Source organism: Heloderma suspectum, chromosome 3, assembly GCF_057233095.1.
Source record: "Heloderma suspectum isolate Gila_16-S chromosome 3, 16-S_ref, whole genome shotgun sequence".
Taxonomy (NCBI): Eukaryota; Metazoa; Chordata; class Lepidosauria; order Squamata; family Helodermatidae; genus Heloderma; species Heloderma suspectum.
Window position 1 is genome coordinate 111,629,818 of NC_139460.1, and position 27,980 is coordinate 111,657,797.

The window sequence follows — 27,980 nt, forward strand, 5'->3', positions numbered from 1 at the left end:
TATTTTACGGATGGAGGCTATCTTGTAATGCAAACTAAGCAAAAGTCTTTTGAGCCCCTATATTTTTCTAAACTCCATTTTCATCCTTGTTTTGTTCCTTGGGAAATGAGTGAGCCTTGTAACATGGTTAAATTTTCTGCACCCTTAGACCTATGCCTATTAGGAAGTCAAAGGATTGGCACTGATGGAGTAGCATGGGATAGCTAGCTAAGAAATGCATGTCAATTCTTGCATGAAGACATGTTATACAGACTTCTTATAATGCATGGATGACAACTCAGGGCTACTTCATATATTTTAAATCCAGAAATACTGTATGAATTTTGGAGACTAACAGGATTGTGTACGCACCCTACCACATGTACAATGTAGCATGTAAGTCAAGTGTATACAAGTACACCGAGTTGCAAAAGTCAGGGGCAATCGCACTCACATACACGCAAACCCACATCATATGCAACATCATAAGTGTGCTGAGATGTATATGCTAACAGGCTGCTTGATCCATCTTCCATCAGGCAACCAGGATGAGAATATACAGTTTCAAAACAAGTTTAAAATATTTAAACTTAATTAAATCTCAAAATAAGGATAGGAAAATTACACCACATGCAAAACCCCCTAGTTTGGTCATGAAAATTTCCCAGAGCACTCATTTGATAGACAACCAATTTTCAGATGCCCAAGGATAATTCAAACTGTTTTAGACAGTTTGCAAATATAGGAAGGTTGGTGTGGTTTGCACAGTCTACTTGAGCAGCAATTTATAATGGCATCTAAGATATACAAAACAAGGTTTATGGCTAAGATATCACAAGTTCCCAGTACCTAGTTTCCCAGATTTTAATTGTTTTGCTGTATCAAATGGGTTTTATGACCTGAGCTACTGTAAATGTAAAAGTACCTATTTATATCTCTTTAGGTTCGTATTAACAGATAAACGTGCTGTGGAACTATTTTATGTTCTTGCATAAAATAAAAGAGCAAAACACCACAACTAGTCTGTAAGGATAATGCTGTTTTAAGGTTTATTGAGAAACTTTAACACAATAGTGAGCAAACCTTTCATTATGTCATCTGAAATAGAGACCTGATCTATAACTTATCACATGTTAGCGGAATGTTTTCAGTTGGTCTAGCTTTGGTATGATGATGGCTAAGAAGACAGATTGCAGAAACAATACAGAGAATTAAGAAATGCTGTATTAAACATTCTTTGGAAGGTTAAGTGACAAATGTTACTAAGACTTGGAATTTAAAGCATATGAGTTTTGGTAAGCAGACATCTAGAACGGACATGCCTTTTGGTTTAAACTTCATGTGCTTTCAAAGTCCTCTCTGTCCTCTTATTACTAAATGCGGTACAGTTGAAGAAATGTATTTGTATATTGAAGTGGAAGCCATTTTAAAGTTCTATGCAGATTCTGATCTCTATAGTTATTTTGGCTATGAAATAAGAATACTAATCATGTTTAAAAATATTTTTGTAGTGCTATCCAGGGATGCAACTTACATCTATTGAAAGCACCTTTTTGCCACCAACTTCACTTACATGGATTTCAGTCTTTTTGTGAGAAATAACGTTAGGCAGCTGTCTTGGCAAATGTTGAGCGATCTGTTTCAAAACCTGTTGACTGTTCAAAATGTATACAACAGAATTATTTATAGGACTGTTTCAGTTCTCCTACAGATGGAGATTATGAGAACACACGTGGTCTTGAGGAAATTTTGGTTTTGAAAAAAAGAAAGGCTGATATTCTATACAAGGAAAATACAGTAAGAAAGATGCTTTTAATGTGTTTCCTTTTGCCTTCTGGGTAAAAAGCACATCCAGCTCACTGCTACAAGAGATGCCGACATTAATGTATTTTAATAATCAGACTTTCCTAATGTATAGGCACCATTAAGAGTGGATTATTATGAAGATTTAAGATTGGTCCCTTCTGTAGCATAGACTAAACTGAAAATAAAGTTATCAGAAATTTAGAGATTGGTGGTGGGGGGCAGTTTGAAAGAATCGCATATGCTTTAATCCTAACAAAACCACGTCACGTAGAAAAAACAAATGATGCTCCAGGTTGGACTGCTACATTTAGCTAAGACACAAAGACTTGCAATTATAGCCATAATTCAGCAATCTATGAAAAACTATATTGTGGATCCAGATCTTCCCTATTTAGAACAAGCATTTGAAGCAAACATTTCTCAGGATGAGAGGGAAAGGCAGTTTATTCCAGGGTCACTTTTAAGAGGAGTAAAAAAAAATCTACCCTACCACAAAACATCTGCTAATTTAAGATAGACACTGATTTCTTCAGAAGGGGACACAGCATAGGCCATTTATCTAAATCTTTAAAGTCTGTAAATGAGTATAAGGTTCTGTTCTAAATGAGGCTCAATAATTCTCAGCAAGTGAACTATTACATACAAACCCCTGAGCTAACTTTGGCCTTTGAAAAATATTATTGTCTCACAATTTTTCATATAATATTTGCCTATCTTAAAAAAATCACAGGCAAATATTATAGTTTTCTCTTTTAAAGCACAAAGAGAATTTATAAAAAGTTGCAACTAAAAAAATGACATTGTCCATTTTAGTTATTGTCCATATGAGAAGAACTGTGCATATAGTCAATCTGAAGCTTTCATAGACATTCATTATTTTAATATTGAGTGTCATTGGTGTAATGCTGAATGCAGCACTCCAGAGCTGGTTTGAAGTTATAATGGGACATGGCTGAACAGGTAGGACACAGATTCGCCATTGTGTGTTCTTCGGATAGCCTCAGCCAGAATCATAGAAATATCTATAACCTAGAAGATATGAAAAGACAGCAGCTTACTATACATACATACCAAAGCGAGTCTCATTCAAAACTTCAATACTTTATTAAACAATAAAAGAAAGAACTGAGCCTCATGTGAGAAGTTAACATTGGGCTGTGGCCAAAGAACCATGAATGGGAGGAATATGGTCATTCACAGTTGTTGTGCAAATGGCTGAGCAAGCTCTTCCAGAAGATCTTGCAGACATGTAAAACCATCTTGATTAAGTTTCACATGTCTCATGCATTTAGTTTCACATGTCTCATGCATGTCTCTATAAGGTGGAGGTATAAAACAGCCATTCTGTGAAAAGAAGACACTTTGGATCCAACCCATTATTAAAGAGTGTGAATTATCTGTCTAAATAAGAGGCAGAAACAGTACATAAATGCAAGGATCCAGCTCTAGCCACTAGAGGGCAGGGAAAATCCATTTTTCCAACACTAACCATTTCCCAAGTTCTGTCATTTCATTGAACTGGCCGCCCTATGACATTAATTTTGTGTAGTAGCTGTCACCACTCCCTTTAAGTAGCCAAGCATCCAGTTAGCAGGTTCCTCTTTATTTAGATCTCTAGAATATTTACTATTCTCTCCTGATTTCTAAGTGTAAAAAACAAGTTCCTATATCTAAAGATTGCAGAGGAGTAGAGCACATAACTGCATGGTGTGCCCCAACCAATATTTTCCAGGTAAGGTACTGCAGTGGCTTCTTACTTTTGAGGCTGGGTCAGCCACAATCACTAGTGTGGGTTTTCCGGAAATGTTGAATCAGAACATTTTCCAGAATAGTTTCTGGAAAATGTTTCCTATACCTTAAATAAACAGATTTAGCATGTTTGACTTATATTTAGAAAATATGCTTTAAACATAAGCTATGTTTATTTTATCTCTGTATAACTATTTCATTTTTTCTGTAATAGTCAAAAGTATTAGAGATTTTCTTAAAGAAGTCAGCTTAGGGAGCAAACCTATGGGGATTGACGGTTGCCTCCGAACCCGGGGGCGATTGCCTATCCACTGCAGGGTGGGAGGAGTGGTGAGGAGCGCATCTCCTCTGTGCTCCAGCCGCCCTGCTTTTGTGGCTAGACAGCTCATTTCGGCTCTCTAGCTGCGGGACCTTGGAGTGCCCCGTTTCCCCCACTCGGCGCAGCTCTTCTGAGCATGGAGTGCGGGGCCGATCTGGGGGAGGGGGTAGAGGTTGGTTTTCCGAGAACCAAACAATCCTATGGCTGTCTAGCAGCTGACTATTGGCCATAGGATTGTGCCCTTAATCTACTTTAAATGTTTCAAACCAAGTTCAAAGCTTTATTTGGGAATTATTTCATTAGAATGTTTGTAAATATTTTAAGACATGATAACTCAATGGCATACCCTTACATTGTTGAAAATTTTAAAAAGACATTAAGGCATTAATTAATTTTAGCATGCCCAAAGAGCAATGCATTTATAGTTATTAAATATGCACACAGGATTCCTAGGGATGGCCACCTCTAAAAAAGTTAATTACAACTCTGAAACTGTCCAATTTGGATGCCCAGTTTGGCTGGTTGAAGCCAGGCCTGGTCATACTTAGAGTAGACCCAATGAAATCAGTGAGACCTAAGACTAATTTAGTCTCACAGATTTCCTACTCTGACTATGACTAAGTCTGGATACAACATTTTGTATCCATTTATTATATTACTAATTATTTTTTTGAAATGCATTTTTAGAAGCAGAACATTTCATAGAAAATCCACCCCCACCCCCCACTTCAATGGCCACAAGAGTTCTGACATGCCTGAAAGGCTTCTAAGCTTATATGGGAAAGCAATGTCTTTTTATGATATAATCATTTCCTATTTCTTCCCAATAGTTCAAACAGGGCTGGATTTGGCCAGTAATACAATATTACGAATTGTTATAATACACCAGTGGAGGAAGCTTTATGCCCAGTCCTTCTGCCACTGTGCCATCACAGCTGCTCATCATATCATATTCTAAGTCTAGTGGTTACCAACCTATCTTTCAGTTGCAAGGGACAGGTGGGGTTTTGTGGCACAAGAATGCACATTTCACATTGGCCTGGTTCTTACATAAGCTAACCCATGATTTATTTAACCCGTGGTTTATTTAACCCATGGTTTGTTGCCCTTTCCAGAGTTTGTCTGGCAGACGATCCAACAAACTGTGGTTTGTTTTTTTCAAACCCTGGGTTCTTCATTTTCATCTTTTTTTGGCTGCCCCTTCCCTGTATCCTAAATACTTTTGCGTGGTGTAGTACTGGCATGCAGAACCGCTATGGAGGTGGGTTTTTTTTTTTTACTGCTTTTACCTGCTGCCTCTAGCCTGGTAAAACAACCCATGGTTTACACAACCCAGAGTTCACAACTGAAAACCAAATAATGGGTAACTTTTCTAGGTTGTTTGTGGTTAACAAACATGGTTTGTTAATGCAGCTACATTCACACATCACAACAACCCAAAATTCAACAAACCATACCACGGGCTAGTGTTATATGTGACCAGGCCATTCTCTCCTTTTTACTCCTTTAAGAGACCAATATGGTCCAACAGGCATAAGTAGAAGAATGTACCCAAATAGTTGCTTAGTACTTCAGCCTGTGAAGCTCCAATAAAACTGAAGTTCCAATATACAGCATGTCAAGACAAGGTACCACAATAAGAGAGCACAGTACCTGAATCTTGGGACAATGTTTCATTTTTTCTTCCTGTGGGATTGTGTTAGTTACAACTACCGCTTCAAATGCAGCATTATTGATCCGAGAAATAGCTGGGCCAGAGAAGATCCCATGAGTGAGAATGGCATAAACTTTAGTTGCTCCTGCAGACACTAGCCTATAAAACACAGGATAGCAGGAAACACTTCTATGAAGACCAGCACAATTCTAGATAGCAAGTTTTAGGAAATGGCAAAACTAATTATCCTCAAGCTTCTATCACAACAGAGATAACCTTGGTCAGGATAATAAAAAAGTGTATACAGTGGCTTCAGCAGATAACGAGCCAGGCAGATGGAACAGTTTTGAGGTCCATGTGCCCTTTGGGGACATAGAAGTACCTACAGGCAGCCTATATAAACCTTCCTAAACTTCAGTGTCATGCCATGTGTGTTCCAGCAAGCACGCATTAATACAGCAGCTGGGAAATGAAGAACCCCCCCTCAAATCCTTAAAGATACCGTTTTCTCTACATTCTATATCAGACCCTGGAGGCAACTGAGAACACCTTCTCCAAAGAGCAGTGCCATGCAGTGAGGCAGTCTCAGAAACACTAGATGTTACCTAATTGCGACAAAGACGTAGTTCCCATATAGGGCATTTCAAGATTCCTGTGTATGGATCATAATGTGTAATTATCCTACACAGCTGTAAACTTAAGCATGTAAAATGGTGACTTGACATGTTTTAATTGTGAAGAGATCCTCTGCCCCCCCAAACCCCCAATAACTCATACAGAGAAACTCACATTTCAAGGCAAAGTTTTTCTAAATCAAAATGCAACCCATTTCCCATATATGAGGCATCTCTGTTACTTGATTTGCTTTGTTTTGCTTATCATCCTCCCTCCCATCAAAAAAATCGGTCTAAATTCTTAGGATTTACTCACTTGTCTGCTGCATGACATATTGTGCCACATGTGTCCGCCATATCATCCACCAGAATTGCAACACGATCAGTCACATCCCCAACCAAGACCATGCGATCCACCTCATTGGCTTTCTTCCTTTCTTTGTGAATCAGGGCAAATTCAACATTAAGTCTGTCAGCAATTGAAGTGACCCTATATTGTGTAGAAGCAAAAGGTAGTGAATAGATCTATTAAAAAAAGAAGAAAAGGAACTTGCATCCATCAGAGCCATATTTTATACAAACATTAACAGGTTCATAGTTCGATAACATGAGATGAGTCATGTGAAGGGCTTAAAAGTTTGCTGTCCTTGTAAAATGTAGCCTTTGAAATTCAATTCCAGCCACCCCACCATTTAAAAAAAAGTTTTTAAAAATATGAGACTGGTGGTCTGAATTTACTAATTACTTGATAGGCTTCTAAATGTAGCTGCATTTGATTATATTACCTGTTTCAATTTACTATGACCTTATGTATGACATGAAATAAGATACAATCTTTAGTCCTTGAATCCTTTACATCACTCAGCATTCCAGCAACATGCTTCATGTGGTGAACAGCTCTGTGTAACTGTTGCTACATGGAAGCATTTCCAGCAACCTCTATGTGGCAGGTATAACATTCAAATCAGAGCTTGGTAATGGTGACAACCAAAAACAGTTCCTGCATAGTCAGACTCCATGTCACAAAGGCAACATACACAAGTGTCAGTCTCACAGACTGATTATACTACACGATCAATTCCCAGGGCAGCACCAAACCTCTTCTAGGATTGCTAGTATGGGAGATAGTCACATGACCCATCCAAACCCTGCATTAGCATGCACATTTGTTACTGCTGAGATGTAGACCCTGGCTACACAGATGTTTATCAGCAATTATCAAATCATCCAAATAATGTATAAATTGGGCGTAAATTCAAGCCATGGCATCAGCAGAAGTATTCGTGTCTCAATGCTAGATGTTTCTATGAAATGCTGAATTGTGGTGTCAGAGATGGTTTATAATAACATTGTATAGAATGTTGGACAGACACACCAAAGCTGAGGTTTGTCAGGTTCTAACTGGCATGCCTGGAATGTGCATAGGATGCTCAAATTCCACATATCAGTTCAGCCCTTTTAAGATGCTGAACAAATATGAAGACAGCTTATAGTTTTATTTATTCAATAACTGAAAAAAACTGTATTAAAATGAGTGATTATTTTAATAAGCTATTTCACCTGTAAGTTATGATTATTAGTAGAATTATTTGTTTAAAAATAATTTTAAAAACAACAAAGAGCGACCTCTAGTGATTTATTGTAATATGGACTTTGGGCAAAGTTGAACTAGACAACAAAAGGAACTACTCAGTAGATGTTTAAAAAGCTGGGCAAACATAGTAGATGAATTCTAGTCCTCATTAGAAGCTATATTTAATATTGTATAGACCAGAGGTGATCAACCTGTTTAGTACCAAGGCTATTGTCGAAATATACAGAGGGCCACAGCCAATCTGCATCTTTATATGAGATTACATTTAGCCTACACTAGTTCTCACACATTGGGACTGTTCAAACAACATGTTAACCCACACTCAGTGCATGAGTGTGGGTTGTTGTTGAACCATGGGTTAGCGTGTTGTCCGAGCCCAGGGCATTTTCTGCAGGGTGGCTTGTTAACCATGCAGTGTGGCTTGTTAACCATCCTAAACAGCCCAACAACAAACCATGGGTTCCCAAGGTGGCTTGTTCAAGAAAAATAAGCTACACTGCATGTTTAACAAGCTACCTTGCAGAAAATGTCCTGGGTTCAGACAACACGCTAACCCATGGTTCAGCAAACAACCCAACAAACATGTTGAGTGTAGGTTAGCGTGTTGTATGAACCCAGTCATTATGAACTCAAGGCCATGACTATCATTCGCCTGTCCCTCCACCCACCCCACCAGAGCCACGACTTGACAGATCTGTGTTTGGACAAAAAAGTTTAAGATCTTTAGGTAATGGTCACTGACACATGGAAAATGTACTTTGTTTTCATTCATCCACCTCCCTATTACTGTACATACTGGAAAGGAGCAATTCTTCCTAAACTAGAAAGAGGAGACTATTCAGCATCTATAGCTGCTACGTACTTAAAGCTGGAGCATTAGTTTAGATTTCTGAAAACTCCCCAGTTTATGTTTTCTGAAATGAGGGTCAGCCATTGCTTCTTTGTTCCAGAATGCTAGGTGTAATCTGATACCTGTGAAACCTACCAATTACTACTTCATTCAGACTACAATCCCCATTTTGAGACTGGGTCTGAACTGCAGACCTCATAGCACAACATCTGGCCTAATTTTTGAACTTGTTGTTGTGTGTCCCCACCCCGCCCCCATTTTTGAACCCTCTAGTCTGATTAAGAGTTAGATTGCACACTCTTTAGTGATATTTTGGTTGGTCCTAATAAAGGTATTGCCCAATTGTGGATTTTGGACCAAGCCTGGTTTATCTTAAAATGGTCACACATGGGCGAATTTAATTCAGGTGACCATTATATCTACTACTGTGGGCAAGAATCCCTTAGAAGAAATGGAGTAGCACTCATAGTCAACAAAAGGGTGGGAAAAACAGTACTGGGGTACAATCTCAAAAACGATAGAATGATCTCAGTACGAATCCAAGGCAAACCATTCAACATCACAGTAATTCAAGTCTATGCCCCAACCACTGATGCTGAAGAAGCTGAGGTTGATCGGTTCTATGAAGACCTACAACACCTTCTAGAATGAACACCAAAAAAAGATGTCCTTTTCATCATAGGGGATTGGAATGCTAAAGTAGGAAGTCAAGAAATCACCAGGATAACAGGCAAGCATGGCCTTGGTGTACAAAATGAGGCAGGACAAAGGCTAATAAGAGTTTTGCCAAGAGAACATGCTGATCATAGCAAACACTCTTTTCCAACAGCACAAGAGGTGACTCTACACATGGACATCACCAGATGGTCAATATTGAAATCAGATTGATTATGTCCTTTGCAGCCAAAGATGGAGAAGCTCTATACAGTCAGTAAAAACAAGACCTGGAGCTGACTGTGGCTCAGATCATGAGCTTCTTATCGCAAAATTTCGGCTTAAATTGTGGAAAAACCACTAAACCATTCAGGTATGACCTAAATCATATCCCTTATGAATATACAGGGGAGGTGAGGAATAGATTTCAGGGATTAGACCTGATAGACAGAGTGCCTGAGGAACTATGGACGGAGGTCCGTAACATTGTTCAGGAGGCAGCAAGCAACTCAGCCCATCCCAAAGAAAAAGAAATGCAAGAAAGCAAAGTGGCTGTCTGATGAGGCTTTACAAGTAGCTGAGGAAAGAAGGGAAGCGAAAAGCAAGGGAGAAAGGGGAAGATATATCCAACTGAATGCAGATTTCCAGAGAATTGCAAGGAGAGACAAGAAGGCCTTCTTAAATGAACAATGCCAAGAAATCGAAGAAAACAATAGAATGGGAAAGACTAGAGATCTCTTCAAGAAAATCGGAGATCTCAAGGGAACGTTTTGTGCAAAGACGGGCATGATAAAGGACAAAGAAGGCAGGGACCTAACAGAAGCAGATGGGATTAAGAAGAGGTGGCAAGAATACACAGAAGAACTATACAGGAAAGATCTTAATGTCCCTGATAGCCATGATAATGCGGTCACTGAACTTGAGCCGGACATCCTAGAGAGAGAAGTCAAGTGGGCCTTAGGAAGCATTAGTAACAACAAAGCTAGCGGAGATGACAGTATTGCAGCTGAGCTATTTAAAATCCTAAAAGATGATGCTGTTAAAGTGCTGTACTCAATATGCCAACAAATTTGGAACACTCAACAGTGGCCACAAGACTGGAAAAGGTCAGTTTACATTCCAATTCCAAAGAAGGGCAAGATTTGTTTTAATCAACATATACTTTATCAACCAAAATAAAGTATCTGCAAAAGTATAACATGCACACATCCAAAGTAATACATATTCTGTAACCTAAATTATTCACACAAACTATACAGAGCTAAACCTCAATGGATTCCTTTTGTAGAAAAGTCAGAAAGCAGAGTGAGGCAGTTTTCATACTTTACTGCAGAAGGAAAACTTAAGACAACTTCAGAGAGACACAGGAAGAAAAGCAGCAACTAGGCTATAAGAAGCAAGCAGCGGGGGGGGGGGCACCTCTCCCCCTTTCTGCATAGGGACTTGGCTAATTAGACCAAAAGTAGGGGGAAAGAGTTAATTTTCTTTAGAGCACAGACTTTTCCAAGGTTGCCACTGTACTGTTTGAGACTGATTGCTTTTTAAAATTCAAGACAGATGAGAAGTATTCCCTATGTACAATTTAAGCTTCCTATCACTTAGGCAAACATCATGTGCCAAAGCAGTTTCTGCTTTGTAAAATGAATGCTGATAGGTTAGCTGAAGGGTGTGTTCTACCTTTTAGCTCCACCTGCATCAGGTGAGACAATGACACAGTTTCTCCAGTCCACAATGTTTTCTTTGATCCATTGCAACACAGCTGGTTCTGCATACAGGTTGTCCACTGGGATATCAAAGAAGCCCTGGAGATTGCAAGAAGAGAAATAGTCATACATTAAATAATATAGACAGGGATTTTCACATAATTAAAAAGTTGCAGCGTAGACCACTTACTGCCAAAAAGTCAGGCAGAAGAAGCACATTAAAAAATAGAACTTCCTACCATGCCCACTGTTTTATTACATAGAGGGTAACATCTAAAAAAAGAAAAGCATGGCAGCTCTTGAAAAGCACCTGCTCAACACATGCGAACAAGTATGTGAAACCCTTGCGCCAATGAAGGTTGAGGTTAAATGTCTAACTTGCTGTGCCTTACCATTTTGGAAACAGAAGCAAGACACAGGGCATTCTATGAGAGTGTAGTACCTAATCCTCCATCAATAAACATTTCATTGAAATGGTTGAAACGAGAGAGGGAAAGAGCTCCAAAAAGGTGCTAGGAAAACCCTTATTAACATTCACTGCTGAAGTACAATACACTTCAGCCTGGATCAACTAGATCACATAAGAGGCCCTGCTTTATGAGAGGATGAGTGGTTCCAGAAGGGGAGTTGCTTACCCAGAATGTGTTGGCCATCAGTAGTTCATTTTTAGAAACTGTTTCCTAATATCTGTTAGGGTCCACTGCAATCTTGTTTTTGTTACTTATCGTTGCTGCCCTTCATTCTTCCTTCACACTGAAAACACTTGTGAACATGTTGGAATGATACTGCTATCTTGGATTTCCCTGCTTTAGTTGGCCCCTGCCACATGTGCTGTGAACTCCAAGACTGTGGAGCCCGTGGGAGTGAAAGGCAGATGTTTTACTTGGCCTTGACAGAACCTCCAAGACTGTTGTCTCTGACTCACAGTCAACAACCTGAGGATTTATGAGAGCTTGGGAGATAGCAAAATTGTTTGTTACTTATTTTAAAGGCCCCAATTTTGAATTTAAAAAGATAGCACTGCTGTAACAGAACTTGTGATGCTTAAAGAAGCCCTGGAGACCACATGATTTCCCAAAGATATCACTGCACATAGCTGCAATTTTAGCAGTTAAGACAAATGCAACATTTGGATTTGGATTTGGAGGAGGGCTAACGTTGTCCCTATCTTCAAAAAGGGTAAAAAGGAGGAACCTGGGAACTACAGACCAGTCAGTCTGACATCAATCCCTGGGAAAATTCTGGAGCAGATCATAAAGCAATCCATCTGGAAGCACCTTGACAACAATGCCGTGATTACTCGAAGCCAACATGGATTTGTCAAAAACAAGTCCTGCCAGACAAATCTGATCTCATTTTTTGATCAAGTCACCTCCCTTGTAGACCGTGGGAATGCTGTAGACATCATATACCTCGACTTCAGCAAAGCTTTCGACAAAGTGCCCCATGATATCCTGATGAGCAAACTTGCTCGAAGTGGGCTAGATGAAACAACGATCATGTGGATCCACAGTTGGCTACAGAATCGGACTCAAAGAGTGCTTATCAATGGGACCTTCTCAAGCTGGGGAGAGGTAACGAGCGGGGTACCGCAGGGCTCAGTCCTGGGCCCAGTGCTCTTCAACATTTTTATTAATGACTTGGAGGAGGAGGTGCAGGGAATGCTGATCAAATTTGCAGATGACACAAAATTGGGAGGGATAGCTAATACTTTGGAAGACAGAAACAAAATTCAAAGTGATCTTGATAGACTGGAGTGCTGGGCAGAAAACAACAGAATGGCATTTAATAGGGACAAATGCCAAGTTCTGCACCTAGGAAAAAGAAACCAAATGCACAGTTACAAGATGGGGGATACGTGGCTCAACCACACTACGAGCGAGAAGGATCTTGGAATTGTCGTCGATCACAAGCTGAATATGAGCCAACAATGTGATGTGGCTGCAAAAAAGGCAAATGCTATTTTGGGCTGCATTAATAGAAGCATCGCTTCCAAATCCCGGGAAGTACTAGTTCCCCTCTACTCAGCACTGGTTAGGCCTCATCTGGAGTACTGTGTCCAGTTCTGGGCACCACACTTTAAGAAGGATGCAGACAAGCTGGAGAGGGTTCAAAGGAGGGCAACAAAGATGATCAGGGGACTGGAAACAAAGCCCTATGAAGAGAGACTGAAAGAACTGGGCATGTTTAGCCTTGAGAAGAGAAGACTGAGGGGAGATATGATAGCACTCTTCAAGTACTTGAAAGGTTGTCACAGAGAAGAAGGCCAGGATCTCTTCTTGATCATCCCAGAGTGCAGGACACGGAATAATGGGCTCAAGTTACAGGAAGCCAGATTCCGGCTGAACATCAGGAAAAACTTCCTGAGTGTCAGAGCAATACGGCAATGGAACCAATTACCTGGGGAGGTGGTGGGCTCTCCCACACTGGAGGCCTTTAAGACGAGGCTGGACAGCCATTTGTCAGGGATGCTCTGACTTGGATTCCTGCATTGAGCAGGGGGTTGGACTCGATGGCCTTGTAGGCCCCTTCCAACCCTACTATTCTATTCTATGATTCTATGATTATCATAATACACTCTGCACGGGGCTACCATTGAACACAGTCTGGAAACTCCAGATGCTCAACAATGTTACTGCCAGATTGTTATCAGGGGCTAGCAGGGTGGATCATACCATGACATATATCATCTTCTCTGCCGATTTGTTTCTAGGTTCAATTCAGGTTGCTGGCTTTAGCTTTTAAAGCCCTAAAACAGCCTGGGACCAGGATTATGAGCTTGCTCGAGAACCTTACACAGCTTCTGTTGCCCTTTTTATCATCCACCTGATGACGGATGTTTGGTTGGTTGGGATGAGGGAAATGACCTATTCTGTTGTGTACCCCAGATTACGGAATAACCTCCCTAAAGAGGTGCATCTGATCCATACTGCTTGCTCTGAAGATGATATTATTCCAGCAGGCTTTTTTTTAAAACCTAAGAGCAGTTGAATTATTTGTTTACTGCTTCTGTGATCTTACTGCTTTGTTGCACTGTTTTCCATAACTTGGCTTTTGCTTAGAAAGGCAGAATATGCATTTTTTTATAAATACAACCATTAATTTTTTTTTCATGGCAGTAATGCACACATGGAAAGTGAGCTAGTGCACACGAAGAAAAAGGGCTCATAATTACCTGTATCTGGGAAGCATGCAAATCCATGGTGATGATGTGGTCTGCTCCAGCAACTGATAACATATTGGCAACAAGTTTTGCGGAAATGGGAGCACGGCTCTGAGGAAACAAAACATGGATTTTATGAACTTTGAAAAGAAGTCATTACATCGCTTAGTTCAAGTGATACAGAAAGATCAACTCCACCATGCTCACTGTAGCGTGTATATATTACAAATGGGACTTGCGACCACATGTCGCGCTGCATCCTCATCTCCTAACAGGAGGGCTACAACTCACCAGCAATGCCTTCCTCTAGGATACTATATGCTATCAGGGGCTCTAGGAAGCCAATTCACTCCCCTCCTCCACCTCCTGTTTTTCTTTTCCAATGGACCCTTGGCTTTCTATGGTTCCTGGTGTCCATTGAGGATGCTCAGCCCTCATTGAGCTGGTTTTTTGGGGGGGTGGGGTGTCCCCTTTGGGTTTTTTTTTAAACTTCCCCTCTTGGTTCTCTGTGGCCCCATTATGTCATTTTAGACTCCCAGCTGTCCATGGAGGCTCAGGTGTCAGCTGTGAGATGGACAGCACTGTACCAACTCCATCTGATACTGCGGCTGCGCCCCTACCTTCCCGACCATCTGCTCCCATCGGTAGTACATGCCCTGGTCTCCTCTCGTCAAGACTAATGTAAGGTGCTCTATGAGGGGTTACCCTTGAAGACAGTTCGGAAGCTGCAGCTGGTGCAGAACGCGGCGTCTCACCTAATTAAAGGCTGCCTCCGGCATGATCACATCACTCCAGTGTTGAAGGAGCTGCACTGGCTACCAGTTGTTTTCCGGGCCAAATTCAAGGTGTTCTTTTCGACCTTTAAAACCCTATACAGTTCTGGCCCAGGCTATCTCAAGAAGCGCCTCCAGCAACACCAGACAGGCCGCTCGACAAGATCAGCCCTGGATGGCCTTCTCCCTGTCCCATTAGCCAGGACAGCTAGGCTGGTGAGGATGAGGGAGAGGGCCTTCTCTGTGGTGGCCCCCACTTTGTGGAACTCTCTCCCTAGGGAACTCTGCCGTGCCCCCTCTTTAATTAGCTTCCACCACGCATTGAAAACGTGGTTGTTCAGACAGGCATTTGGGGTGAGTTGGGGTATTTTTTAGAAATGCAATGTTTTAATGTGGAATTTTATTCTTTGAAACTGTTTGTACTGTTGTACATTGCCCAGAGTGCCTGGGTGACCAGCCAGATGGGCGATTAAGAAATTTAAGAAATAAAAACAAACAAACAAACATCAGCAGGCTTGAGGAAAGCATAGTTTGTAAAAGTACAATTTTATAAAAAATAAAACAAAAACCCCAAGGGTGGGAGAATTCAAACACACTCAATGAAGTCAGACCAATGCTTACTGGGCATTTTGGGAGGCGGAAGACTGAAAACTGGGAGGGAAGGGAGGAAGTTGCTGGAAGATACTTCATTCTAGCCAGCTTGGGTAGCTGGCTAGAACCTGAACAGGAGTATTCCTGGGCTGCAACATTTTGTTGCAGGTCCCACTTGTCATATATAAAAGCTGACAGAAGGTGGTGTGAATAAGTTATTTTCTGACTCTGAAAGCTCTTCCTTCAACATTTCTTGTTCTTACTGTTACAAGTTATGATCCCAAACTGGAACACATTTCCTTAAAGCTGCAACTAACCAAAATTCATATTTCTACATAACGGAGAAATGCAAGTCTGCTACAGCACTTTAGTAATGAAAAATTAAGGGTGAAAACAGACATAACATTCAAAGGACAGTGGAAGTGATATGAACACACATATCCCCGAAAACAAATATTTTTATTCCACCTTTCAAGAAAATATTCTCAAGGCAGTTTACAATATGCAATTAAAAACAATAAAAATAGATTAATGATTATGTCAGCATATTGATAGCAATGGCAATTTCTCTGAGAGTTGCTGAATACCAACTAAAACCCACTGAAGGTCTGGGAAAACAAAAATCCTTTAACCTGCTGCCTTACATAACAATCCTGTACATGTCTACTCAGAAGTGAATCTATCGAGTTCAGTGGGGATTACTCTTAGGAAAGTGGGCGACGGATTCCAACCTAAAAGCTGACAAAACTGGCACCCAGCAGTTGGTTAAGGGTAGAAAGGAGTTCCATAATCAAAGAACTATCAGAATAATAATGCAAGTGTGTTCAATTTGTTTCCCCCACATTTATTAGAATGTTACATCAGTTTCCACTCTCAATTTGACTGCCAATTCAGGGGTTTAGGCAAAGTAATTTGGCTTTTAGGAAAGCAGGGGACTCTATTTTAGACTGATTTGAATTTTGTAAGCCACTTGCTATCTCTTCAGTAGCAAACGAGAGATAGTCAACTACGATCAGCACTGAGGACTCAACTACACTTTATACACAAATTCATGTAACAAAATCCCAATGGAGAAGTAGTATGAATTAATCCTTTTCCTTTGCCTGCTGTTTTTGTGCAGCAACTCACGCTCTCCCAAACTACTTCCCCCACCCCCATGGAGATCAAACCCTGTTTGCCTTGGAAGGGTAAGTTTGGGCAGGGGAGTGCTCAGTTCCCTCACCCATCAACTGTGCTCTGCAAACATATTCTGACAATTTTTAAACTATCCCTTCCCCACTAGTCTGGGTTCAGAGACATGAAATACAGCCAACAATCAGCAGGGAGGAGGTTTTTCAGGGGGTATTGGTGGGTGTGGAAAGGATAGCCATCCTCCAACCATTTCTCCCTTACAAATGGTCCTCTATCCCCCACATAAGCATTAGCTCAGCAAATGTGAGTATAGAATTACTTGCTTCCTGGGAATGGAGGGTGAACAAGTCAGCACTTTAAGTAGTAAAAATTGACAAGGTTCTCCAATGTGATGAAATTTAGCTCACAGGTATGAAGAACCAGATTTTACTAGCAAGTACGCCTTTCAAAGTGACAGTTAGCTGCTTTGAAAGTATCAGAGAAGTCAAATCCATTCCAGATAATTCAAATGAGTGTTATTTGATGCAAAACAGAATGGCAGCACTAAGCGTGGATTTCTCAGTAAGTGCAAAAGTGTTCTCTCCAACCTGGTATTAATTTGAAATTAGCTACAAGGTTGCCTTTACTTCACATTCAAGTCAATGCATGTTTTGGCAGAGCAATAAATATTGTTACTGTAGAACTTATTCTTGCAGTTTGGACTCTTACTAAAAAGTTACACTTAAAAATCCTTGAAATGCATCTGCTGCAGTAAGGCCCTTTTTTATGCGTACTTTTAAATTTGATTTTAAGAAGCTTGTCCTAGTTATTTAACCTTTGAGACTGGACGTACATAACCTGCAAGGCACTTGCAATGCCTGCTCCTATGAAGTAACAGAATGTTCGGAAAGAGCAGGAGGATAAAAGGTCAGTTAGCTGGACGGGGAAGGGCAGATAAAAGGCTGAAAAGAGGCCTGAGGGAGGGAAAGAAGTAAGAGAAGAAAGCAGGCAGGCAAAACACCAGCAAGACACAGGAAAGTGGTTGCAGAACAACAGACCTGAGACTGATACAGAACTGTGATAGAAACCACTATTCAGCTAGCAGCAGTTAATGGACACCGTTGCCACATAAGCACTGATGTTTTTTGGTTGAGTTCACTTAAGGGGGATTTATTTATTTGTTATCATTATTATTTAGCACACTGTGAACTGCTTTTAATATGTAAGATAAAGAATTATTGCTCATAGTCATTAAATTTAGAAGCGATAGGCAATCTGCCTGCCTTATCCGTAACAGAATTGTGAGGACTGCACAATCCACCTGGCATTGCTGCTATACGTCTTTCATTCATTTCAATATAGCTTGTGCAGACATCCTACAAATCTCAGTGGCTTGGTTCATACAACACAACAACACATACTCAAGGTTGAGTGTGGGTTGTTGCTGAGCCGTAGGTTGTTGTTGAAACGCAGCTTGTTGTGTTGTGTGTTTGTTAACCATGGTTTGTTAACCATGAACAACTTATGGTTTGTTGTTGGGTTGTGAACTGTGAGTTGTTTGTGGTTAACTAACCATGGTTTGTTAGTGTGGCTGGGTTCACACAACAACCCACGGTTCAACAACCCACACTCAGCCCATACTCAGCCTTGAGTATGGGTTGTTGTGCTGTGTGAACCCAGTCAGTGAATGAACAGTGCCTGCATAGCAATAAGGCTTGGACTGTACACACAGCACAATAGCACAGTCTTTCAAGCAAAAATTCACACAGCTGAGAAGTCGCAACACTGAAGCACAAGACACAGAAATATGTTTAATTTTCAAAATATAGTTGAATACAAAAAAAACTGAATTTCATTCTGACAATAAACATGACAGTCAAAGAAGAGCAGAATTAATACTGCTCGCTAGGAATGCCATTACATCAGCAGTTATGAAGCAAAGTTCAACATACAGCTTACTCTATTGATCTCAGGACTAAAAATGCCTATAAACTGCAAAAGCAGCAACAGTAGAAAACAGAGCCAACTATCACCACTTAAAAGCTATGTTTATTAGGCTCCAGTATGATAACTACAGAGAGGACAGCTCTAAGAATTAGTATGGTTTAAGTAGTTATTCTGGCTTGTGCAATGCTCTGGAACCTCACAGCCCCAATAAAGGGCAGGCTAGAATATTATTTCAGCAGATCACATCTAAAGGTCTTATCTGACCTTCATTGCCAAGGAGGAAAAACTAGTCCTTAAAACTTTCTGCAAGCCAAGATCTCTCCATTCAGGGCCTATTCATATGCTGACATTTTTGGCATTTAAAGTTACATATTTAAAAAGCCACCAAACACTTTTGTAAGATTTACTTTGGAGAATAGTTTGTTGAAACCCTGAACATTAACCACCTAGTACAAACACTGGGCAGGAAGGGAGTTGCCCAGACTTAAAAAGGATCCTCGGGACCTTAAACCCTGCAAATAGTCCACATCTTCCAGAGTACAATTTCGCCTTAGAGAGGACAAGATGCACCATGCCAAAATGTGTCTGCAGGAACATTTTATTAAGAAAATGTACTGGGTGGGGCAGACCAATGCCTCAAACAGAAGTCTTCTGACTCATGAACCAACTGATGAACTACTATAAATTATCCTTCCTACACGTGTAGATTTTGTAACAAACATCTGGAAAGCAGTGAACTTTCCAACTTAAAAACTCTAAAACCATCACATCTTAAACCCAAGAATTCAGATCCAATATTAGGAATGCATAAATATTTAACTAGACAGTTTTTTCTCTACTAGCAAATGATACTTTAGGATTACAGCTACATATTCTGAATGAGAATTATCTAAAGAGCAAGCATCAAAGCTATTAATTGCAACTCCATTACATAACATGAGCAATACATGTTTTAGAACTACATTTAAGATTTACAAAATCTGAAATGTGAAAAGTTTTCAATTTCAAGCATCCCACATAACCTTTGGGCTCAGCCAGGTGAATTTGTCTACCACACTTTTTGACTTGTACTTTTCTAGCGTGCTATGAGGACAGTGTGATTTTGCCCCTCAGGCCTACACAACTGAAGTATTCAGTTTTATCCCTCAAAAGTGGTGATGACTTTAATTTCTTCTACTTCTCCGATAATACAGGAATGGTCTCTGCATATGTGGTAGATACACCACAAACACAAGCAAAATATTTTAACAGTTTATTAGATTTAAAGCTTTCTTAGTTTGGTAGAGTTGCAGGTATTCAAAGGATACTCTTACTTAAGTTTGTGTTTATACTGGAAAAGGCCTGATACCAATTTCAATATGAACTTTGTCCTGTTGGCAAAGACTACCAACTTATCTGAAATGGCAAAAATCCCAGGCTCTTTTACAAAGGCCTATCGATAAAAAAGGTATAGCTTGCCCAAATGTAGTTAAATATCACACAATGAAACTGAAGTTGAGATCAAAATGGGTCAGCTTGGATGCTAATAATCCATGGTACATTTTAGATCAAAATAGGTACAAGGTACCACTTACCCATCTACCTTGGTCCTATATAGGAAAACACAACAAAAGTAAATTAATGAAATGTGCAAATCCTTCTCTCATCTGCAAGAATAGGATAATTTTTTTAAAATTCAATTAATCAAAATCCTCACTGACTTGTTTCATGTACAATGAAAAATTTAGTATTGGAAACAACACATGTATAGGGATTAAATATTAAGTAATGAGATTTATTGACTTATTGGAAGATGGATGTAGCATAAGATTTGAAGAACTAAAGAGGAGATTGCATTCAGAATATCCTCCGTCGTTCCAATATTTTCAATTAAGAAACTATGTAAGTCAGAAATGGGACTTTAAGAACATGTGTATATGAATCTGAAAAAAAGAAGAGATTTTTACTTTTAAGGGAACAAAAGGAATATTGTCAAAATGTTATTTTATTATAAGAGATCTTTTAAGTGGAAATAATTTCAAAATCAATTTTGGAAATATTAATGGCTCTCCAATTTTAGAATCTGAATGAAATAAAATATTCGTAAACGGAACAGTGAAATCTATTGGTAAAATTTAACACACACACAAAAATATCTACGCGGTATTATATTGTGGCTATTGGACTCCAAATAAGTTGAGTAAAATTTGTAATGGTAGTACTGTTGGAAATGTAATTTGTCATGCGATTGTTTACATAAGTGATGGACCTGCCCTATTTTCTGAAGTATTTCGTTAAGAACAGAATGACTAATTATGATATATCACTAAGTCCCAAGACTATCTTACTTGTTTGCCTAAGCACAACGTTTTTGAGAGACTGTTAGGCCTTAACTGATTTGTTCATGGATGCAAAAATTGTGGTAGCCAAAAATGCACCCCAAGAATGCTTATAATTAAAGAAAAAATTACTTAAGTATGGCAATCAGCACAATTAACAGAATTGAATCTAATAATTAAAATGAGACAGAAGATATAGCACAGAGAGATTTGCTGGAAGTTGGCATCCTTTTACTGTTTTTTTCTGAAGCAAAGTTTAACATTGGCATGAATGTATACTATTGTTTTCCATTACTTTAATATTAGAAATAACATTATCTATTTTGCATATATAAATATGCTTTTTATTGCATTCTGTGTTACATCTGCATGAAAAGAATCACACACATATATACTTACATTTGGATTTTTCCACTGCGTTTGTGGTATTACTTGCTCAGGTCTTGTCTTCGGGATGCAAAAATGAATGTATTTTAGGAAGCCCAACATGTTTCGGCCTTTTTCTTATTTTCAGGCCTTCTTCAGGGGCTAGAGAAAAAAGTTTGCAGATTTTTTCAGCAAAAGATTGTCTCCTGTGTCAATCTACTGGAGTCGCCAGTAGATTGACACAGGAGACCATCTTTTGCTGAAAAAATCCTGCAAGCTTTTTTCTCTACCCCCTGAAGAAGGCCTGAAAATAAGAAAAAGGCCCAAACGCATTGGGCTTCCTACAAAAAAACTATTTTTGCATCCTGGGAACCCGTTTCTCTTCTTTGTGATCTACTTTGTATGCTCACCTCCTTCTGCTTTCTCAGCTCTTGTCTTGCCACATTAATTGTCATGCCAAACACTATGCCATATAATGTAGATCCTAGGACTACCAGAGGGGTTGGGGTGCGTGGGTGTAGAGGAAGACTCCACCTCTCATTTCAGATCACATCTGATTATTTCTCAGGGACACCTATCACTCTGGCCATCTCACTGGCACTATGCAGCAAGCATTATTAAAAAACTGAGTGGGCAAATAAGAATACACTTCTATTCTTTCACTTCTTTCACAGCAATATTGCACTTTTCTCCACCTATACAGAAACACACCTAGTTATTGGGCGGATAAGAAATGTAATGAATGAATGAATGAATGTACCTGCACATTAAAAAAACAACAACTAAAGGTTGTGCGTTCCTCCTCCTCCTCCTCATGGTGGCTTCGGAAGGGAACAAGGCTTCCTTCACACCAAAGCAACGTTGGGGGGAGGAAACTGTGGCTCAGATAGAAAGCCAAAACCAGCATTGCCTCTGAGCTCGATACCCCTTCTTCTTCTGTAGCTGCTTCAGAGGCTAAAGGAAGACTCAACCTTCCTCCACCTGGGTAACCACTGTGGAGAGGAATTTGCCACTTCTTGCGTTGCCTAAAGGAAGCAATCTGTGCTCACATCCCTTAGCCAACAATTAACACAATTTTCCTTAGTCAGGGCTAGAGCCTGCATTGCTTCCCTTTAATGGAAGAGATATTCCTAGGCAGCATGTCACCCATGGTGGAACGGGTTGGGGGGCAGTTGGACAGGCAGGGACCATTTTAACACTACAATAATGTTCAAGTGACTAAGGTCTAAGTTCCTATGCTACCTCTGTAGCATCGCTGTCATTAAGAAGACAAACTAGGTCATAAACAAGTCCTAGGTTTGCAGGCATGGTTAAGATAATGCAAACCTGCTTTCCACATGGCAGATGCTGTGAAGTGTGAGTGCGCCATCGGTAATAGCTATGTTACACTGGTTGCACTGCTAACCCACAGATTGGGCCTATGTGTTTCTTCATGCTACGTACTTCAGTTTATAGAATGGGAGAAGAAAACCTATTTTAAATGTTTGAGGCCCCAAGCCTGAAGAAAAATCACAGAAATGTAGAGTCAGTTTCCCTTAATACTTCAGCAAACTCCTTAGTTACTTTAATTGGATGTATTATGCAACTAGCAGTACAATGAGCAATTTAGACTGCTGACCTGGCAACAGAAGGGCAAAACAACTAGAAAGCAATGAAGTCTGGTAAACACAAGATGACTACTGGCAGCTTTGTTTTAGCAGGCTGGATGCTCAGCAACTTCAAAACTTTTCTCAGCATCTTTAAGGAACAAATTTTCATTGTTCCCATGCTTTACATTTAGTATGTTTGCATAGCCAATCTGGCCAAATAATTATGCCACTGTTATTCCATATTTCTATTTCTATGGAATATAACCTATTCACATAAAAATGCTCTCACATTTTAATTTGTTATTACAACACAACAGCAAGAGCAGATTGATAAACCTAAAAACTTTGCTGGGCAATAACTCTTTGAAGTCAAGGTCCACCATCTTGGTAATCAAGGTAGCCATTACTGTACTTCATTAAACAACAACACGGAATCTCTCCACCAAGGATTCAGGGTGGGGTGGGATGGGATGACAGGTTTAGGGATGTAGCTATATTCACAACTTGTTGCACCAAAAAGAGTAAACCGGTTATAGAAGAAAAAGGTTTACTTGGAAGCAAGTTATATCTATTTCAGGGGAACTTGCTTCCAATGAAGAATTCTTAGGAGTGCAGCTTTAACAACTCTAGTTTGTTTATAATAGTTTAAACTCATTTCATAATTTGGAAAATGCAGGAGAATTTTTCATAAGAATCTTCATAAAGTAACCACTCCTGACCTACCTTATCTTTCTTATCCTGCCTAGCATAAGGAAAACATGGGATTACTGCAGTAACGCGGGAGGATGATGCAATCTTGCAGGCATTGATCATGATGAGAAGCTCCATCAAGTTGTCATTTATTTCGCCACAGCCACTCTGAATGATGTACACATCTTCCCCTCTTACACTTTCACCAATCTCTACACTGAAAGAAAGATGGAGACATAACAATGATATTAGGCATGCTAAACTTATAGAGCAGACAGTTAGCACTTATATACTGTGCCTTAATAATAATGGGCTACCAAGTTTTTGCTTAGCTCTCTGTAGGAAAATATTGAATACTCCAAAAGCCAAGAGTATGTCTTTTCATGCAAGATGGTGCTCTAAAGATCATTGTCAACTTGTAGAACATGAGCAGAGGCTCCACCTGTAGTATAGACTGACCAAACAAATTTTTCTTTCTGTTTATGGGATTGGTGCCCATTTTCAGGAACCCCAATTATTTTATATCATTGTACTACTTGGTATATCATAATCTTAACTAAATCCACATAAAAAGACATCGGTTTTTAGGCTTGGAGAGGACTGTTTTTCCCCAGCCTTTGGTCTCCGACGTACAAAACGTCATACTTCTGAGTCCCCCTCCTATTCCTCCAAAAGGGTTCAATCACTGTGTTGGAGAAGACAAGCATATATAGCAGGCCTTAGTCTAGTTTTCCAAGTTTGTAAAAGCCCAAGCACACACTCAACCACCAAACTACAGCTGGGCCATTTCACTTTTAACACCCAAGGTTTATTTTTGGTGTGTGTAAAAGTAAAAAATAACTGGCCTCAGAAGACCCCCCCCACTCCTCCCCTGATGTGAATCACCCTTCTGGGCATGCCCCCAAGGGGAAGTAATTCTGCTGCATGGGGAGGGGCTGTAGCTCAGTGGTAGAGCACATGCTTTGCCTGCAGCAGATCCCAGGTTTGATCCCCAGTATCTCCAAGTAGGGCTGAAAAAACTCCTGCCTGAAACCTGGAGAGCTGCTGCCAGTCAGTGTTGAAAATAGTGTCCTCAGATACCCTCTGTCAATGACTTAAGTCAATACATTTTTGTTCATTTGTTTGACTTTGAGAGAGTGCTTGCAGGTTCTCATGGTTGATGGTGTTCCTGAAGCAAAATGAAGCTGTATGGTAGACAGAGAAAAATTTAAAATAAACCAAGGCAAATTAACCAATATCAAATACATGATATTGATTCATTAAGGGTGCAGTCCTATAGGTTGTGCCCTTATTACATGGAAGCCCTTGATCTCGGAGGCTTCCAAGTATCCAGTGTCCTGCTGGAGGGTGGGAGGGAGTGGTAGAGGCCATTCCCCCCACGCCGCCCTTTACTTTACAGACAAAAATATTGGTGGAATCCATTGACTGCTTGGAGGTTTTCTTTATGGTCCTTCATAATAACAAATTATATTTAGTCAATTTCCCATAATCTGAAGAAAGGCTTTGACAAATATTGTTGTGTATGTCCCTCGTTTGTATATGAAATAAAATAATGCCATATTTTATTAAAACCAGGTATTTTAGCTTTGCCTTTAAGCTAATTTCAGTTGGTATGTCCATTTTTCTGCCATGGTTATTTGCCACAGCTCCATGTACCAAGACTTCAGTGTTAGACGTTCTGCAGTTTTCCAACTTTTAACTATTACCCTGCAAGCTGTCATCGCCATGAACACAATTCCTTAGCACATATTGTTGAAAGCCAACGCTGATGTAACATATACAGTTTGATGTGTAATGTTTGATAGCACCATGAGTACACCGCTTTGCATGTCCAGACAGTTGCAGTGTTCTACAGAATTATAGGATTCCATCCTGCTACTCTACTGTCCATAAAAGAAAATTTACATTCAGGGGGTATAAGAAACACAGCAAAAGGTAACAGATATTATCATTGCTCATTGTAATGACACACCTGGAAGGTTTGGGGCTAGTCCTGAATTATTTATTTATTTATTTCAATGAAATTGCAATTTCATTGTAATTACAAGCTATATGCACCTCTCCTTTGAAGTATGCAAATGTTTCAGGAAGAATAAGGTCTAAATGCATTCCTATGCAGTATAAGTTATCTAATTAAGCATAGGTTGTCTAATTAAAAAGATGTCACAGAACAGACATATAAAGTGTGAGGTTTTCAGGCAAACTCAATGTAAAGGTCATAGCACATCTTCAGCTGTCACCCCACAATGGGCAGCTTATCTGAATTTTACATTATTGGAAAACGATGTCACGATAGTACATTTCTCTGCCGTTTTAGCTTATGCTCAAATGAGGTATTAGTTATTTTTCCACAATGGATAGCAGACCAACTAATGCAATTAATGCAATTTTGAGGTTCTTTATCCCCAGGGCATAGTCCACTTGAGGCCCTTTTCACACATTATTGTGAGACAAATAATGGGTTTGTCATGAAGCAGACACTTAACAGTAAGCTGCAGCAACTTGTCATATGTACTAGTAAGATAAACTTATTTGTCATATTGACAGTTGCCACAATTTTTTTAATGTCATATGCAATGGCCCCAAGATAAAAGTAAACTGGCAGAATACACAAGCCAGGATTGATCCTGAGTTAAGGGTGCAAGTCCCACTAATTTCAAGATGAAGGCCTTAAACACATGCTTTACTCTTCAATAGGGATGCCAGAGAAATCCGCAACGGAACCAAATGAATTTGGATTTTCATGAATTCAACCTGCAGCTTTTCTCCTGTCAGGTCGATTCTACAGACTTGCGGACCACTTTTTCTAACCCTCGGGAATTTGGAGCAAATTTTGTCATAGAAAACTATGCCAAAATTTTTAAATGGCCAAAACTGCACATTTACACAATAGACTAAAGCATGAAAATGTGCATTTGGGGGGAATCTGCACATTTTTGCACATTCAAAATTCTGTAAATGCACATTTGTGCAAATTCGGAAAAAAAAAAAACAACCTGATTCCAGTGATGGGCAGACAAAGAATAAAAGGCACCCGACAATCTGCAAAAAACAGATGGAACGGATTTTACACAATCCATACATCCCTACTCTTCAGTGGAACTTAAAAGGGCTTAACCTTCGCTTGATCATGCCAACAGTTTGCATCACTTAGATGGTTACAAAAATTCACTGTATTCCAGATGTATCAAGGACAAAATTACTAATTAACCATTAGTGTTTCCCCCATCCCCCAAGTTTAAACAATCTTCTGCAGTGACATACAGATAAATGGGCAATCAAGCCAGAACATCTCCGAGCAGAACATATATGTTTGTTTTGTGCAATTTATCAAATTCAGCCATTTGGAACTTTCAGTTCACTTCAAGTTCTCAGTTAAAAAGTGCCCAAACAAGTAAATAACAAAGGAGATGACCTTAAACACACAACAGATACTTATGGTACAGCTTTAAATTTTCTTTTTTTGCTTTTAAGTTTGCACCATTTTATAAACTTTATGACAAAAGCTGCTTCAATTGATTAAAAATCAAAGACCCCCACCCCCTCAATAAAGAGAGAGATAATGGGGCCAAACCTAGCCAAGTCACTATTTCAGCTAGACCGTTCTTCTCTCAATGCCTTTGACTGGAACATATTGCCTATAAATATGGCTCATGTGACAGAAAGGTGAAAAACACTTTTCAACTGAATTTATATTCTAGGTAATGCAGCCATTTTAGTTTGATTTACATGCATAGTAAACCCAACAGCCAATGCAAGTTTCCCTTGTGAAAATGGTCTTACCCTTTAATGTATGTTATCCAAAAGAAGGAATTCCTCTTAAGACCTACTAGCATGCTTCACTTACACTTCTCTCTCTGTAAAACAGATCAAACACCATACACTGTAGCTCAAAGTCAGCAGCATTCATATTTTTCTAAAGGGCAGAGGCTCTCAATCATTATAAAACAATTTAGACACAATTCACACATATAAACCTCTTTTCAGCTCACAGGACTTCCCTTCTTTGACAAATGGACTAGAATGTCATTCCCCCCTGCTAGTTCTTTCCCCCTCTCATAACATTAGAACCTGGGGTCACACAGTGATTAAGTTCAGCAGAGAGAAAAGGTCTGTGACCTCTATTTAGTTGTTATTCAAGACAAATGTCTGGTTCTGAAATTCTTTAACTCTGTCTTTTGCACCAGGTTCTGGTTGATCGCAGGGTCTAACAAAAAACAAAGTAGATCCCCAAAGCCTGAAGTTTGTCTGCAAAAGCACCCATCACCTATTTGTAGAGAGGAAATGGAAAGGGAAGGGCAGAGTCCTTCTCTGTAATTGGGGCAGTCAGCTTTCATATTTAATATAGTGTAAAATTATGTAATGTAAGGATGAAGCCATCACAGAATGGAGTTCTCACTTATCCTTAGTAAAGTAGTAAATCCAGCATGTCACTGTTTACATGTGGCCTTGTACAGGTTACCTTGCTCTCTGTTAGATGGCTCAGGTTACAGAGATAAAATTGTGAACTC

The 27,980-nt window shown here is 39.7% G+C and overlaps 1 protein-coding gene across 5 annotated transcripts in view; it reads right to left on the minus strand.

The window, feature by feature from the left end:
• Positions 1-1,005: 1,005 nt before the first annotated feature.
• PRPS2 (phosphoribosyl pyrophosphate synthetase 2) overlaps positions 1,006-27,980 on the minus strand; it is a 38,144-nt gene continuing 11,169 nt past the window's right edge. For 4 of the 5 annotated variants that reach the window (XM_084844199.1, XM_084844201.1, XM_084844200.1 and 1 more), the window contains 7 exons: positions 27,253-27,326; positions 23,503-23,686; positions 14,098-14,196; positions 10,897-11,021; positions 6,438-6,611; positions 5,507-5,666; positions 1,006-2,814 (listed from right to left, as the gene is read on the minus strand). In XM_084844199.1, coding sequence (XP_084700325.1) covers positions 2,722-2,814; positions 5,507-5,666; positions 6,438-6,611; positions 10,897-11,021; positions 14,098-14,196; positions 23,503-23,686; positions 27,253-27,305 — 888 coding nt within the window. In that variant the 5' untranslated portion in view covers positions 27,306-27,326 and the 3' untranslated portion in view covers positions 1,006-2,721. The remainder of the gene's footprint in view (positions 2,815-5,506; positions 5,667-6,437; positions 6,612-10,896; positions 11,022-14,097; positions 14,197-23,502; positions 23,687-27,252; positions 27,327-27,980) is intronic. The other variant, XM_084844198.1, reaches the window with a different exon arrangement.